Genomic DNA, 17,103 nt, shown 5'->3' with positions numbered 1-17,103 from the left:
ATTGTACTCTGGGAATTTTTAGTTCGAACTATTATGTTGCGTTCATGCTGATTATAGAGACTTTTTTGTTAGATATATAATAAAGTTAGCATTATTTTTGTCGTACAGAAGGTCGCTGAATGACTGCAACAGTCATTTTAAACCGGTTTGATAGTTTTATCTTTTCAGCGCCGCTGATTGAGACTCGACTGGACTGTTGTTGTATTTGTGTCAGTTCTTTTTATTGCAGCTCATCACTCCAGCATGACTTCAGCTTCCACAAAGGTAAAACACTAGCAATTCTTCATTTCGACTTATTCATTATTAATGTTCTTACGTAACTGATAAATAAATAAATAAAAAACCACATATAAATGCCAATCAGGTGGGCGAGATCTTCTCGGCTGCAGGCGCGGCATTCTCTAAACTGGGTGAACTGACCATGCAGCTGCATCCAGTGGCAGACTCATCTCCTGCAGGGTGAGATGCTGAAACTGCATCTGCAGTATTTCAAATGCATTCTTTGCGTCTCTCCCGGTAAATGTTAGATGTTCTAATTAGTTTTGTCCTATTGTTTATGTATAGTCAGTAATTTGTAAATTACTCATTTTCCCTTTGCACACTCGTTCTCTCAGAGCCAAATGGACCGACACGGAGATTGAGATGCTGCGATCTGCAGTTCGCCGCTTCGGTGAAGATTTGAACAGCATCAGCTCAGTCATAAAGGAGCGCACAGTGTAAGTGTGTATTAAGTTATAGTTAGCTGTCATTTTTTCAAATTAAAATAAATATTCAAGTCGTTATATTCTCATTTTAATATATTGAATAATATATAATATGTTTTAAAAATATATATATTTTTGTGCTGTGATGAATTAATGTTAGAGCAAATAATAAATACGCTGGGGGTAAAAAAATTGAAATAATTAAGATTTTTAATTATTTTCATAATCTTCTCTCCTCTTATGCTCAACAAGGCAGTAAAAACAGTAATACTGGGAAACATTACATTTTACAATAACTGTTTTTTTTTTTGTTTTTTTTTGAATATGTAATTTATTCCTGTGATGCAAAGCTTAATTTTCGGCATCATTACTCCAGTCTTCAGTATCACATGATCCTTCAGAAATCATTCTAATATAATGTTTTAGAGCTCAATTATTAATAATTGTTCTTCTTCTTCTTATCTATTATCAATGTTAAAAAATACCTTTGTGGAAACTGATACTTTCTGAATGGAAAGTTCAAAAGAACAACATTTATTTGAAATATAAATCTATTGTAACAATAATAAATGTATTTACATAATTATTTACGTCATTTGTATCAATTTAAAGGGTTAGTTCACCCGAAAATGAAAATGATGTCATTAATGACTCAACCTCATGTCGTTCCAAACCCGTAAGACCTTCATTCATCTTCGTAACACAGTTTAAGATATTTTAGATTTGGTCCGAGAGCTTTCTGTCCTTCCATTGAAAATGTATGTACAGTAGACTGTCCATGTCCAGAAAGGTAATAAAAACATCATCAAAGTAGTCCATGTGACATCAGTGGGTTAGTTAGAAGTTTTTGAAGCATCTAAAATGCATTTTGCTCCAAAAATAACAAAAACTACGACTTTATTCAGCATTGTCTTCTCTTCCGGGTCTGTTGTATATCCGCTTTCAATCCACAGTGACGCTGCTTCTTTTTCTTTCCTGTTTTACGGCGGTTGGCATCCAGGTTATTGGTGCATTACCGCCCCCTTCTGCTCCGGACAGTGACGCGATTAGGACATCCGTGACATGCACACCTACGCACCATTTTAAAAAATATAGCAATACCAAAATACAAACAATGTCTCCTTCAGACTGTAAATGAAGCTCGAGCGCACCAGATAACACGTCATCAGCGTCACTGTCCGGAGCAGAAGGGTAATGCACCAATAAGTCAAACTATTTTGAACATTAATAATAAGAAATGTTTCTTGAGCAGCAAATGATTTCTGAAGGATCATGTGACAATGAAGTAATTACATTTTAGAGTTTTTTCTAGGTTTATATTTCACAATATTCCTGTTTTTTAATGTATTTTTGATCAAATAAAAGCATAATATTGCATCTGTTTTTCTTGTCATCTTGTAGTGCCCAGATTAAGACCACAGTGAAAAGGAAGCTGTATGAGGACAGCAGGGTTCCTCTCACTGCAGAGTCGCCTAAAAAAACTATGAAGAAAACCACAGTGACACTGCCACCGCCTCCTGCATCAGTGGCCCCCACTGTTATTGCTGTTCCAACCTCACAGGTTGTCGTCACAACTGGATTGCAGAGTTCTTCATCTTTACAACCAGCAATAAAAAACCCTAAACCAGCAGGTGACTCACTTTCCAATTACAAGGGATAAAAAATGAAAACATTTTTCATTAATAATGTCAGTTGACAAAATGTGGTTATATGTCTGTAAATGAACTGGCTCTCTGTTATCAGATGTGACTCTGAGTGCTCTCAATGACTCTGATGTGAACAGTGATTTGGTGGATATCGAGGGGCTTGGAGAGGGCTCCACTAAAAAACCAAACTTTGACCAAGGTGAGTCCCATTTTTAAATGCATTGAAAGGAATGATTACCCAAAAATGAACGTTCTGTCATAATTTATTCACCCTCTTTTCATTCCAAACCCCTTTATGGTGCTTTTTGCAACAGTTTTGAAGCTTGAAACATAGTGACTGTATTAAAAAAAAATCTCAAAATTTCACCGTAGAAAGTCATACAGGTTTGGAAGGAAATGAAGGTTGAATAAATGATGACAATTTTTATTTGGGGGTAAATGAATCCTTTAAAGGTGAAGTTTGTAGTTTCTGCGACACTAGTGCCACTTTGCGGAATTACAAAACTAAAGCATATTTTCAACCACTCGTTTCACACGTCGTGCCTCCACACCCCAAATGTATACTATAGATTGAGCTGGAAAGAGATTGACAGATTTTGTGTACGCACAAAAGTTTTCAGATTTGTAAAACCATGCATACGCCAGAACCTGCGCATAATTCCCTTTTTAAAACTCAGCGGAAGATTGTGTGTACATGCATCTCCACCCCGTCTCCTCCCCGAAATAACCATAGATGGAGCTTATAATGCCAAGTTTTACTATGCATAACCTCATCTGCATATCATTTCCATATGAATATTCCCATCCACGTGATACTATGTTGAACGATACAAGACATTAGGAAAATATGACTCTAAATGCCATTCGTGCCATCACATTACATTGCTAAAAATCATTCCCTGTCCTTGTTTTGTCTTAGAATAAATAAATCAAGAGTAAGTTATTTTCTAAGCCAAATAGTATTTTTAATTGTTTTAAATGCATTAAATTGATCAAATTTTGCCTATAAGGTAAACATATATGTTAGGATGTTTATATTTTTGTAATGGAAACAGATAGGCCTTATTTTTGCAGTGTAAATAATTGTCTGACTCAGTGTGTCACTGACAAAACATTTTAAATTTAAAACATGTATATGAAAATGGTTATCATTAGGCTACTGTGTCTGCACATGACACCAACTGCACCTGCGTGCTGCAGAGGTTGTACAATACTGTGTCATCAGACCAAGTCAAACGGGACAGTGGACCATTTGATCATCAAAAACAATGCATCCACTTCAAAATATTTAAATTCATATAAAATATGTTATCAATTCTGGATAAAGATTTCATGTATTTTCAATGCTTAACTACATTAATGAGAGTGGAATATTAATTTATTCTAAGTGTGTATATCAAAATAAAAACAGTTTTTAAATCTTTGTTTACTTCATAATTTGCTCACTCCCGTAAAAGAGTGAGTACACACTCTTGTTTCGATCTAATGAGCTAAATAAGCTCACACAATTTACACACACAGAAAACATATGGAGGGCAGCGGCTTTCGTTTAGATTACGCCGAACACTGTAAGTGTGTGTTAGAAATCAGGAATGGTGAGAGAATTGTGCTTGGTACATTTTCCATCTTCAAACCAATCTTGTGTTTTCAGCTGACAAAGTTAAAATCCCATCTGGCTAGTTGCTACACTGCTTTCCATAATGTTTACGTATTAGGCGGAGAGTAGGCGTTCTTTTGCGGCTGTTTGAATGAATTCGACCTCATGAGTGTTTACACTACGAATGCAATCCAGTCTAATGCTTTCTTGACTACCTCTAGAAGTGGTCTAAAGTGGAGAAGCTCAAAACATTTTACACCCCGTTTACACCTTTATTTAGCTTCATCCACTTTTGATCCGATCGACCAAAACACATCTTAATACCAGGTGTAAACGGGGCCAGTGTATTAATGATGCCTGTAGGGGCCCAATATTTACATTTTTTTGGGGGAGATTAACACATGAATTGCATACTAATAGTAGTCAATGTACAATAAAATGGATTAAGATTATGGTTTTTAACATAAAACTCTTGTTAGTTCACCCAAAAATGAAAATTCTGTCATTAATTACTCACCCTCATGTCATTCTTATGTCATCCCGCAAGACTTTCGTTCATCTTTGGAACACAAATGAAGATCTTTTTGATGAAATCCTGAACCTAACTGGCGCGTGAGAACAAACCTCTTGCGGAAACTCAAACATGCTGCGTAACACAGGAGAATGCATCAAGCACATCAAGCAAACAATGCATGAGCTTCCAATTGCCACAACTGATGTGTGGGCTGATGAATGTTTATATGTGAATAAAAGCCTAAATTCAATCTGTTCATCATATAAAGCAATTGTGTCTCTTCAGAAAATTTGGACTAAACTGCTCAATTCATATGGGTTAGTTTTACGATCTCTTTATGAACTTTTGGAAGTGTCAAAGTTTGTTGCGTAGCTGTCTATGGAGGGTCAGAAAGCTCTCAGATTTCATCAAAAAGATCTTCATTTGCATTCCGAAGATGAACAAAAGTCTTATGGGTGTGGAACGACATGAGGGTGAGTAATTAATGACAGAATTTTCATTTTTGGTGAACTAACCGTTCATCAAGTGGAAAAGCATGCTAACTTTGTTGCTGTTGATAAACTTTTTTCTGACAGAGAGCTTGAATCTGGACTCCAGTCTTATAATGAACTCCAGTGATTTGCCCCTGCTGTCCCGCTGATCTTCATTGCTCAGTCAAAGTGATATTCATGGAAATGGGGACAAAGATTATTAAGGACATCACATGTAAAGATTCTGCAGTTTGATCATGAGATACAAAAATGGAGAAGGCAGCATTTGGCACCTGTTAAATCTCTTCCACCGTGGGTCCAAATAACACCAGTCCAAACCTCTACTACATCACCAACCTTTATCTGCCCATTTCATTGACAAAGTATTACATCTTTAGTTCTTATGCAGAAAAAATGAAGTTTTTTTAATCTTATGGAAAGGAATCTAATGGAAGATGGAAAATGTTTTTTTTTTTTTTTTTTGTGGTTCATGTTTTGTGATCTACTTTGCCCAGTTGAAAAGGGGTTTATAGGACAATAGGACAGTGGTGCAGGGGTCAAACTACTTGTAAAAATACTTTTTATTTTTTGTATTTTTAATAGGCCCTTTTGGCTAAAGTAAGTCTTTGTGAAGTGACATAAGATGCTGACTGTAATGGAAAAGTGGCAGCATGCAATCAAAAAATAGTTACAGAATTTTACCATTTTTTTCACTGTATGTTAGGTGCAGCTTCTATTGTATGTATATATATTATTTTAACATGACATAATTAAACAGGTCATTTCAACCGTAAACAAGACATGCCTGTTTACATTTCATATGAACAAATCAGCTTGACATTGTCTTCGCTCAGAACAAAAAGACAGCATGCAAATCAATAAAATGAGTTTTTATTATGATCTTGTTCATAATAAGAATATATGGTATCATATACATTTCATTTATGGTAAATGATATTTCTTCTCTGATAATTGGACATTCATTTTGTGTGACAGAGGGAAAAAATGTACTTTTGCTACCAATACATCAAAAAATATCCATCTTTCACTTTAATTTTTTCTGGCTTTTAGAATATATTTACAACTTAAACAATTGATAGGCAGAATCTATCAGCTTTGGCATTTCTTTACAATGTTTTTTGTGCGCTCGCAATCCATTTAGTAACACAGTCATTTGAGGAGAACAAAAGACAAATCGTGACCATCTCTGACGCACAGACACAACAGATCTAATATTAAGTGTATGGCAAATCTGGAAAATAAATGACATGGTACATATTGTAGGTAATAGTGGGAAATGAATAAAAACAACTGGTTATACGACTGATCCAGAACAACAGAGCTCAAGTCTTCCATTCAGGTTCTTGATAAGTACATGGACCTGATTATCCCGGTCAATGTAACAAATACTAATTCCAGCAACTTTAATGCATATTGCACATACGTAATCACTTTTACAGACCCATAAACATTGGTATCAATCTTTGAAATTTCAAGGACCTCAAATGGAAATGGCAAAATTACAAACAGTGCAAGAAACTTTGGAATTCAAACTTAAACATTTAAAACCTATAAGGCATTGTCATCACTGTGAATGAAAAACTAAATGAGTAAAAATTAAAGGCAACGACTATAGGGAAGAATGAGCCATATTCCTCTTAATACGTGAATATGGAAACAGGAACAGCTTCAAATGTCCGACATGCAGCTTTACAGACCAACAAGCTGCCGGTGTTGATAAAGACTGGGAATCAAGAATGGTGACATATCTTTACATTGATATTAAAGTATGTACTGCAACCAGAGCCTTTATACATTCATAAATAACAATATTACAGACGCCACAGTCAACAAAATTTGCATAATGTTGTGAAGTATCATGGGCAACTTGCTTTAGGAGGGCTTCCAGTCAATTAACTGCAGCATGTGACTTTTCTGGATAATAATAACGAGCCTAATAAAATCCATCCAGCTCAAACACCAGAATTAAAGCCTCAATCCAGAAGTACTGCATCCGATACTTTACGTAAAACGTAGCTCGAGCGAGAGGAGAGTAAAATAAATGAGTTAAATCCATCTTATGAAGGGTAAGATGAAACTCTTGACTGTTTTTCGGCTCACTGAAAGAACTGAACATTTCCCAAGTGAAAGGATTTAAAAAAATAAACCATACAAAATAAGATCCTTTACAATAAAAGTAAATATGATCCCACTCATGTAACAGCAACATTGATATCTAACACTGTGCAAATAGTACAAGAGGAAGAGTACGATATCCGCTGAAACTGTGATTGTATCAATGTAGAAATTATTTATCGTGTTTGTAATGCAACAACCCACCCCTTGCGTCTTAAGTCCTTGGTTTCTGTACATAATTCAAAACCTAAGGGTCTTGTTTAGGGTTTCATTAGGTGGAAAAACAGTTTGACCAAAGGTTTTCACACTGTGGCCTCAGACGGAATACATTCTCAGGCTCTAGGTCAGTTTTCGATGTGGACTTTTCACTGAAAGTGCTTTGCCTATACTCCAACACTTGATTCTAGACAAGATGCGAGACGTCTTGTCTTTACAGTACTTGTTTTAAGTAAGCGTTAAGAGAATCAAAATGTGGGAGTTGCCTAAATGCGCTGGTATCATTTCCAATGATTTAAAGAATATTTTCGAACTTAAAAAGTTCAGTCCGAGCTAAAAGCTATATGGAAAAATAAACATATTTACAGATCATATCAGACCCCTCGGATAAACGAAAAAAGAAACATAGGATTAATACCTACCAAAATAATATTCGATTATTCACATATTTATACACATTTATACAAAACGTTATGGCCAACTGATTTTAATACTCTCTATCCTTAGTTTTTTTCAATGCATTCTGGACATTTTACCAGACCGTTGGACCCCGTTAATGGAAGCTGAAGATGTACCAAAATACAAAAGTGTTTTGCCACAACTCGAGGAAAGCAAAGAAGAGCAAAACTGGTCTTTTTCTTGAGTCTGTACACTGAGGAATGGGTCTGTGTGTCCAGATTTGCCAGGTGGAAATCACCTGAACACTTTCATCGTGTTATTGCAGATACTATTTCAAATGTACAACACAATATTCTGTAGGCACCATGATTATTCACAAAATTATATGATGGCCTGCAGTGTCCATGTTGTCGTGTCAAATACATCCAGAAGATTTTGTCTTCTTATATTGCCTCTTGATTTCCTCTGAAGTCAAAGTCACAACTAGGACGAATTTCCTTCAGAAGTGATTGAGCTGAAAGACTCATCAAAGCACCAAAATAAAAAGCAGGAAAACATAGACAGAACTGAGTTTAAGTCAAAGTTTGGTCTTCATTTAACAACACCATGAGTCCAAAGCTCTACATGTTGGTGATCTGGACTCTGGTGTGATGAATACTGGGGTTTAGATGCTGGGGTGGTGAGAGGTGAAGGGGGGCGGTGGGGAGAGGGACAGGGGGCTGGCTGGGGTGTTTGAACCGACAGGAGCGGTCCCAGAGGAAGAGTCCACTGACTGGGAAACACTGTATGTGTAAAGAGATTCATTAAGTGCTGACATTGATACTCATGAGGTGTGAGAGTCTGTTCGGTTTATTACTGAAGCATCTTTATAAGACTCACCTGACTGTGTAACTGGTTATGTGAGCAGGGTCTGTGACTCCAGCAACAAATAGCTTTTTAGGCGGACCATCCGATTCCACTCCACCTGAGTGGAAAAGATGGGGGGGGGGACAAAAAATGTAATATGACACCTAAAAACTGATTAAAGAATGAGAATGGAAAAAATCCTTTTTTTAAATACTGGAGTTGATAAGTGTCACCAGTAGTAGTTCACTTCACAAACTAATTGATTTTTTTTAATAAATCAGTCAAAATACACTCAAGTTGTTCATCATGTCCAACTTGAAAATAACCAAGAACTGTTACTATGCATTTTTGAATACATAGTATATGTCATTATCACAATTACTTACACTACTGTTCAAAAGTTTGGGGTCAGTAAGGTTTTTTAAAGAAATTAATATTCAGCAAGTATGCATTAAATTGATCAAAAATGGCAGTAAAGACTTTTTCATTGTTACAAAAGGTTTCTATTTCAAATGCTGTTCTTTTAAACATTCCATTCATCAATAGTCAATAATCCTGGAAATATATTTAAAATTTCCACAAATATATTTACCATCACAAGAAATGTTTCTTGAGCAGCAAATAAGTATATTAGAATGATTTCTGAAGGATCATGTGACACTGAAGACTGGAGTAATGATGCTGAAAATTCAGCTTTGCATCACAGGAATAAATTACATATTAAAATATATTAGAACAGAAAGCAGACATTTTAAATTTTAATAATGTTTCACAATAGTTCACTGTATTTTAATAAATGCAGTGGTGAGCATAAGAGACTTCTTTCAAAACATTAAATAGTGTAACTGACCCCAAACTTCTGAATAGTGATGTAGTTAGTTCAAGCAAAGAAAATATTGCTAATAAAACAGTCCAAAGTGCTAATAAATTGCAATTCTTTCATTATATATTTATTAAATTTCCATCCCTTGTGATAACTGATTCAAATGCCTTTAGAAGAAACAACAGGCTACAATATCACTACCTTTCCTTTTCAAAGGTGCAACTGATGGCCATCTCACTCCAGAGCTCACAGACCCTCTGTTCAATCAAAAAACATCAAAAACTTTGTTCAGTAGGGATATTTGTATATCTTACATTTTGAAAAGAATAATTATGAGACCAAATTCTGAAGAAGAAGAAAAAAAAAAAAATCCTGGTGCTCTTGACATCTGAAGGATATACATTATAATACTGTAGTTTTATTCATGAACTTACCCTCGAAACCTTCGTGTTGGACTGGGTGAGGAATTAGGAGTGACACCACTGTCCTGGGAATGGAATCCCTGTGTGGGATGTACAGGCAGAGATGAATAAAAAGAATGACAATGGATTGACTTATGAACTGAAACCCGAAGAGAGTGAAATACTCACTGGAGACAGATGGCCATGCCAATGACTCACAGGAGGAAGGGGAACAGCAGACGAGGCACTTAGATGAAGGGGGGAGAGACAAAATAAGTTAAAAAAAATTTGATAACATAAACTGTTCATTTATGTATATCTAGCTACCTTAGTCTCTGTAAACTCCCTCTCAAAGTGAGCTCCATGTTCTCAATCTGAAAGAAAAGCATTGTACAATTATACCTCACTTGACTGAATTAATATTTCTCATACTTTAAAAACTTCAAATGCTTATGTTTTTAATGCTGGAAATTAGTTTTGTAGACATGTATATATTTTATACTGATGAATCTCTTTACAAAACCCAAGTATATATAAAGGTTATGATGAATCAGGGCATCAATTTTTGGTCAAGATCTTCTATTGACAATGCAAGAGGTGAGCACTCTGTAAAGTCTCCTCCAGCACATCCCAAAGACTTTCAGTGAAATTAAGGTCTGGACTCAGAGGTACCAATTCATGTGTGAAAATGATTCTTCATGCTCCCTCCTAACCATTCTTTCACAATTTTAACCTTGATGAATATTGGCATTTTCATCCTGGAATATGGCCATGATTCATCTTCCGACATGGCTGTTTAAGAAATGAAAAGCTACACAATCTGTTAGGGTTAAAAGAACCGTTGCCAAACATAAAACATGCTAGAAACATAATAATCATTGTAAAAATGCTCCATTCATAGATTCTTAAGTATTTGCCTATTAAAATCCAAACAGCAACTTTTTTTTTTGGCCAGGCAGTGTACATGTGAACTTCGCTAATGTTTAAAGGAGTTGCAGTATCAATTCTTTAGTTCTCACCTGTCTCTTGTGTTCGGATCTCTCACATGACAGGGAGAATGGGGACAGAGGGAGGGTCTGCAACACAAAGGTAATGTGTTATTTACTTCTTTTAAGTTTTTTCTTAAATAAATGTCCAATACTGATATTTACAGACCACCTGAGAACTCACCCGGGAGGGAAAGCTCGGATTTACAGACACGCTGCTCCGACGATACCGAGCTGAACTATTAGAGCTGAACACTGTCGTCCCATCACTGTTGTGCCAGCAAATAAAAGTTGGAAATTTAAAAGAATAAATTTGTTTTGGGATCAATTTGTTTTTTAGCAAATATTAGTTTTTAAATGTAATGGCAGAGTTTCACAGACAGGGCTTAGATTAAGCCAGGATTAATCCTTAGTTCAATTAGGGCATTTAAGTAGCTTTTATAAAAGAAAAAAACATTACTGGTGTGCAAAACAATGGTACTGACATATTTTAAGATATTTTGTAAGATATGCATGCATTTTAGTCTGGGACTAGGTTTAAACCATGGTTTAAACCTTGTCTGTGAAACTTGGGGAATATATGGTTCCATTCACTTATCGATGGGTGCAGTTCCCTCACCTGACGTTCGTGATCATGGGGGCGCTGTTCGACCTTCGGAGGGCTCCTCCTGCGCCTGCGCACTGGTCCACCTCCATCCTCTCCATAGCTCGTCCTCTGGCACCGAGGCTGTGCGTCACTCACGGCCGGGCTGAACGCCCCCTGGCGCGGCCAGAGCACCAACTCTCACCCGGCAAAAGCCCGACCAGCAGGCCTCACGCCAAAATACCCGATCCAATTTAACTGTTTGACTGCTTTCCCGTGTCTATCGCATTTTGATGAAGTTTTAAATGAAATACTGTCAGCTTGATACAGTAATTTGATGAACAGCTGTGAGCTCGCGCTACAGCTGGTTTATCGGTTCGCGCACAAACTTGGTATAAACTCCTCAGGTTGATTTCATCGGCGTAAACATGAAGTAAATACAGTTATTTCTGTGCATTAAGGAGGTGTTTCGTATTCAGACAATCAATTATGTATATTCAGTGCTATTTCCAATGCACAGCCAATAACTCGACAAGGTCCTTTGGCTTTTTAATCCAATCCAACTTATCCAAACAGAGTAAATAAAACATCAAAAAGCGCAAACAGCACATAAGCGAATCAACACTGATCAAAGTGGTCCGAAAATACGCTTTCGGGTCTTTTTGGTCAAATGTCGTGATAAAGGTGAAGCTTAATGCCACGGCTTATTTTTCAAGTTTACCTGCTAGTTTAAGCAGTCGGAAAAATGACATAACACAATCCCGATCAAACGTGATCGTCGGCTCTGTCGGTGAAAGCATCCTCATCTGAAAGTGTCTGCTGATACAGTCTGAAACACGGGATACATTAAAAGTTTTCCGGTCATTTCTTAATTTAGAAAATAAAACATATTTCCCGCAACCAAATAAGATTGTGCATCCCCTTGTACAACAGCGCCTCGCTTTGGTAGACAAGAGAATTGCACATAGAGATAAAGCACTGTGCTCAAGAGAAGTGAATATGTGGCTTACAACTGTTTACTAACTGCATATTCTATTGCCAATTATTCTGGCCTTGTTGTAAAATATGTAGAGTTTGCTTGTCAGATTAATCTCTTTTTTTTTAAAGTAATACGATTAAGGAGCAAATGCAAACATTTAATGTTATTTTCATTGAGGATTAATCCAAAAGAGTCACCTTCGGATGCATGATTCATGCCAATCCATAATACATTAGTACTGCTCTACAAAACTGTATGTAAACTATATTTTAACTGTACTGAACTTAAATTAAGCTATTGATGTATGCTCAAGTACTATTTTCAAATAAGATTGGTAAATGGATTATGCATTAGGTATTGTGTACGATTAGTATTTTTACACTATTTAATCTAGGTTAATGCTGATTTATAAATGTATTCATTTTCATAATACATGCACTAATGTTCATTGTAAAATGTTAAACATGTATTGTGAATGCTGTAAAAAATATTTTTCATTGATGGTTCATGATACCTATATGCATTAACTAATTTTAACAAATCAAAGTGTTCCCAAGTAAATTCTGCCAATGTGAATTATATTCATAACATATAGTGTTTTCATTTCATTACACTCTTACATATTCCATATTAACCGTTTACAATGAAAGTGTGTGTGTATTTCTTTCAAATCTGCATTTAAGGCAAACATGTATTTACTGTCTGGTATTGCTAATGAATTAGTGAATGCTTAGGAATTACACATTCAAGCATAAATGATGCATAATAAATTACAAGGAGCTGAAAGTGTTTGTACTTTTAAGGTTTCGTTTGGAAAAAGTGTGCGATTTTATCTTTGAGATGCATTAAAATGTCTTTTTATTCACTACAGGCCTTAAATTTTAAAAACTAAGGATGTGCAATTGAACAGTTTCAGGATCTCTACAACATACAGGGCATGCCTTGCTAATAGTGTTAGCGAATCGGTTTAATTGTGACAAGATGTAAATTAGTAACTTTTTGCTTCCTGTTTCTTTTGTATATTATTTTGGCCTGTTAACAGTACTTTACTTCTAGTCACTCAGCAATTAATAACTTATTTTGTGCTTAAGAAATGCCAATTTTATACTTTGATGAATTATTATTTTATTATTATTCATTGATTTTAAATGACTCCCCAAATATCCATCACAAACAAACAAACACAAAAACATAATGTTTAAAAGAGGTGGGTGGATATAACTGCTTCATCACATACTGGCATAAAACATGCTGCAATACTCAAAATTGTGTGAAATTACTCAGTAATATTAATGAATAATAAATAATATGAAATCTGGAGCATTTAAAGTAGGCCTGTCCCTTTGTGCATTCCCAACCTCATCTATGTTATTCCTGATGATTTTGAGTCACTTTCATGAGCTTCGTCTGCTTTATGTGAATTGCCTTGCTCTTGTTCCTCAGCCTCTTTCTGTCCTCCAAGAATCTGTAAAGGCCAGAGAAGGTGGGTGTTATGACCGGCGTTGGACCGTCCACAGCAGGCTAAGCTTTTGTCTCCTGTTAAGAAATAAAGGAGCGCATTGAGCCACGAATTGCAGGAAGCCAACGGCCGAGTGATCTTGTAGCAAATGGAAACCATCCGCATGGTTTGGCACTCGACGGCCTTTGTTTCTTTGAGGACGAGGAAGAGCGTGCGCGTTATGTGGAAGGGCAAAAAACACAGTGCGAATAGGATGGTGATGGCGACGATGGTTTTGATGGACTTGCGTCGCCTGTTGAGGTACGGCGCGTGTTGAGAGCCCGAAATGGACACGGACATCCTGTCCTTGACCACTTCCACCCCTCCACACATTCCCCCCTCCTCCTGCACCTGTGGCTGGGAGTGTAGCGTCTGGAAGATGGTCCTCACTACCTGCGAATAGCACCACGCAATGATGATGAAAGGAAAAAAGAAGCCCAGAAGGTGCAGAACGATTCCATAAGGCACGTATTCGGAAAACTCTGTGTCTATTGCGTCATCCCAACAGTTCCTGTACACCTCCACCTCGGCTTTTCCAGCATCACTGCTACTTTCCGACCAAGAATCAACTCCTTCAGTCGCTCCACCTCCTATTTTCCTCAAAACATCCCCTGTTTTGGCAAACCGGACGATGGGGCACGTAAGTATGAACACCACAACCCAAACGGCAGCGCAAATGCCTCTAACCGCCCGCTTGCTCTCAAGAGCGATGGTTCTGATCGGATGGCAGATGCCCATGTAGCGATGGACGGATATACAGGTGAGGAAGAAGATGCTGCAGTACAGGTTGAAGTAAAACAAGAAACGCACCAGCCTGCACATGAAGTCTCCGAAAACCCAGTGGTCACGCATCACGTAGCTAGCCACGAGGAACGGCAGTGAGAAGCTGTACATCAGATCCGTGGAGGCCAGATTGACCATGTAGATCAGCGAAGTGTTCCACTGACGGCCACTCTTGCACCGGTAGGACCGCAGAAGGACGGTGGAGTTCAGGACGAGGCTGAGCAAGAAGGTCAAGGAGTAGCACAGAGGCAAGATGACGTACTTGTAGGACTCGTCGATGCTACAGCTGTGCTGTGCACTGTGGTTGAGAACATCTGCCGGCATTGATGCATTGGAGACTGAAACCTTGGTCTTCATGATCAGCTGTCCTTGATCTTGTAACTGCAAAGCCACATCACTCTTTGCCTCTTCAACTCAATCTAGAAGCACCACATTCTTCAACCTTCAGGATATCCTGTGAGGACATCGCTCCGAGATAGAGAAAACAGATGAACGTTACATATTTTTACTGTGATTGCACTGTAAATCTGAACTTTCGTGTTTGCTGTCCGTCCTATGGTTTATTTCCAAGCAAACTGCAGGTTGACCAATGTCTCAGCCCTTCAACTTTATCTGTCTATAGTGCTGATTCGGCCACTTCTGGTCTATTACCCCATCAATCAGTAACAAACCATTCCGTAAACCCTTCATTCATCTTTCCATCCCCCATTTTTTTGTGTCCCATGTATTAGACAAGATCTTTTGCATTGCAGTTTTGCTTTGCACCAATTGAGAGGTATCAACATGCGTCACTTCCTGACCTAACTGACCTCGTTTGCAAAGAAAACTGTGAAGCGTGTGCGTTAAGATGCCTAATTTATGTCAAGACATGGCTGATGCATTCATCTATATGCATAGTACCTACATAACATGAAGCACTAATGACAATGTCTCAGTGTTTGTTCATGATATTCTTGAGTTTGTTTCTTAATGAATATTCCTGTGTACTACAGAGACAGCTTTGGTATTACAATATCATGTGTCCTTGCAGGTATGTTCCAGTAAATAATTAATACCCATTCATTCAGACAAGAAATGCTGAGCGGAAACCCAATCCAGCGTACAGTTCAACACAAAACTGTGCATATCAATTATAAACACCATGATTTGATTATTAAAAGTTTCAAAATGTAAACTAGAAAAATTTGATAGTGATATCGAGATTGAAAAAGACTTTATAGGTCATCTTTATTAATTTAAAGCAATTTTCTTTTTTCTTTTTCCACCACTTAGTATTAAAGCTTGTTTGCTTTCTGTTAGTTCTGATAGATCTAGATGAAATATCTTACCTGTTTAAAGGTCAAGGAAAAAGGGTAACTCCAGTGTGCAGCCAAAATGCATTCATTTCTTCACACATCTGATAAAAGGTCAGGATGAAAAGTTCAGTGCCGTGCCGTGTTTTGCTGCACTGCAACTACAGTCTCTGTTTACAAATTACTTTCTCAATTTACTATCCAAATCTGCAAGATTTTACTAATCATGTCTCAATCACTAATTCTGTGTGCTTCCTTCTTTTCTGTCTCGCCTCTATGCCCTCTCTCTCTCTCGCCATCCACTGTGCTTGAATGGTCAGTCAGCTGAGCTGCATGCAGTTGAGTACATTTATGTTCAACAACCCTACAGAACACACAAGGTTCATTATTTAAAAAATACCAGGGGTAAACAAGTCTGTATACAAATCATTTTAACAACCAGTGTTTTCCAACATTTTCGTTTTATGAACCCCCTCAAACCTTATCAGTACCACTCAATTGGCCTGTCATTCACATCAAACCAAATATGTGTTCTTAACTTATTTTACTGGATATAATTTTGCATCACCTTTAATATTATTAAAGTCACCTCAAAAAATACAATTGATACTGCGGCTGGGGTGGGGGGTGGATCCATCTGTCACGGTGTGGCTGTATAAAGAAGCACACGACGAAGGAGATCCTTTGGAAGACTTTTAATAAAATGAAAACACAACCAGGAGAATAACTTGGAGAATAACTACAACCAAAAGACCATAAAACAACATCAATGCAAGACAAAGAACAGACTGAAACTGAGGGCTTATATACAAAGGAAACAGAGGACTAAACAAGACTAATTAAAAAGACACACCTGAACTGAGGACACTAATCATAGACTCAAAGAATAACAAAGAAATTTAAAGGGTTAGTTCACCCAAAAATGAAAATGACTAATATCAATGACTCACCCTCATTTCGTTCCAAACCCGTAAGACCTCCGTTCATCTTCGGAACACAGTTTAAGATATTTTAGATTTAGTCCGAGAGCTTTCTGTCCCTCCATTGAAAATGTATACGGTAGACTGTCCATGTCCAGAAAGGTAATAAAAACATCATCAAAGTAGTCCATGTGACATCAGTGGGTTAGTTAGAAGTTTTTGAAGCATGTAAAATACATTTTGCTCCAAAAATAACAAAAACTACGACTTTATTCAGCATTGTCTTCTCTTCCGGGTCTGTTGTATATCC

General features: G+C 37.1%; 3 protein-coding genes across 3 annotated transcripts; 1 reads left to right on the top strand and 2 right to left on the bottom strand.

Annotated features, from left to right (window-relative positions):
* Positions 1-20: 20 nt before the first annotated feature.
* On the top strand, positions 21-6,079 carry c10h17orf49 (chromosome 10 C17orf49 homolog). The gene is made up of 6 exons (XM_067397989.1): positions 21-264; positions 365-459; positions 615-716; positions 2,106-2,335; positions 2,448-2,549; positions 5,037-6,079. Exons 1-6 carry the CDS (start codon positions 244-246, stop codon positions 5,099-5,101), a joined length of 615 nt encoding a protein of 204 aa, XP_067254090.1. The 5' UTR covers positions 21-243; the 3' UTR covers positions 5,102-6,079.
* Positions 6,080-6,216: 137 nt separating this feature from the next.
* LOC137028776 (PPP2R1A-PPP2R2A-interacting phosphatase regulator 1) lies at positions 6,217-12,250 on the bottom strand. The gene is made up of 9 exons (XM_067397988.1): positions 11,358-12,250; positions 10,923-11,007; positions 10,772-10,828; positions 10,080-10,126; positions 9,942-9,999; positions 9,786-9,853; positions 9,553-9,608; positions 8,562-8,646; positions 6,217-8,464 (listed from the first exon to the last, which is right to left on the bottom strand). The coding sequence occupies exons 1-9, from the start codon at positions 11,441-11,443 to the stop codon at positions 8,347-8,349; spliced, it is 660 nt and encodes a 219-aa protein (XP_067254089.1). The 5' UTR covers positions 11,444-12,250; the 3' UTR covers positions 6,217-8,346.
* A 1,413-nt stretch (positions 12,251-13,663) lies between these two features.
* Positions 13,664-14,938, bottom strand: LOC137029695 (P2Y purinoceptor 3). Its single transcript, XM_067399344.1, has one exon. The coding sequence runs from the start codon at positions 14,936-14,938 to the stop codon at positions 13,664-13,666; it is 1,275 nt and encodes a 424-aa protein (XP_067255445.1).
* Positions 14,939-17,103: the final 2,165 nt, after the last annotated feature.

This window comes from Chanodichthys erythropterus, chromosome 10 (assembly GCF_024489055.1).
Source record: "Chanodichthys erythropterus isolate Z2021 chromosome 10, ASM2448905v1, whole genome shotgun sequence".
Lineage (NCBI taxonomy): Eukaryota > Metazoa > Chordata > Actinopteri > Cypriniformes > Xenocyprididae > Chanodichthys > Chanodichthys erythropterus.
The sequence above is the reverse complement of the archived record's forward strand: the minus strand, read 5'-3'. Positions and strand labels throughout refer to the sequence as shown.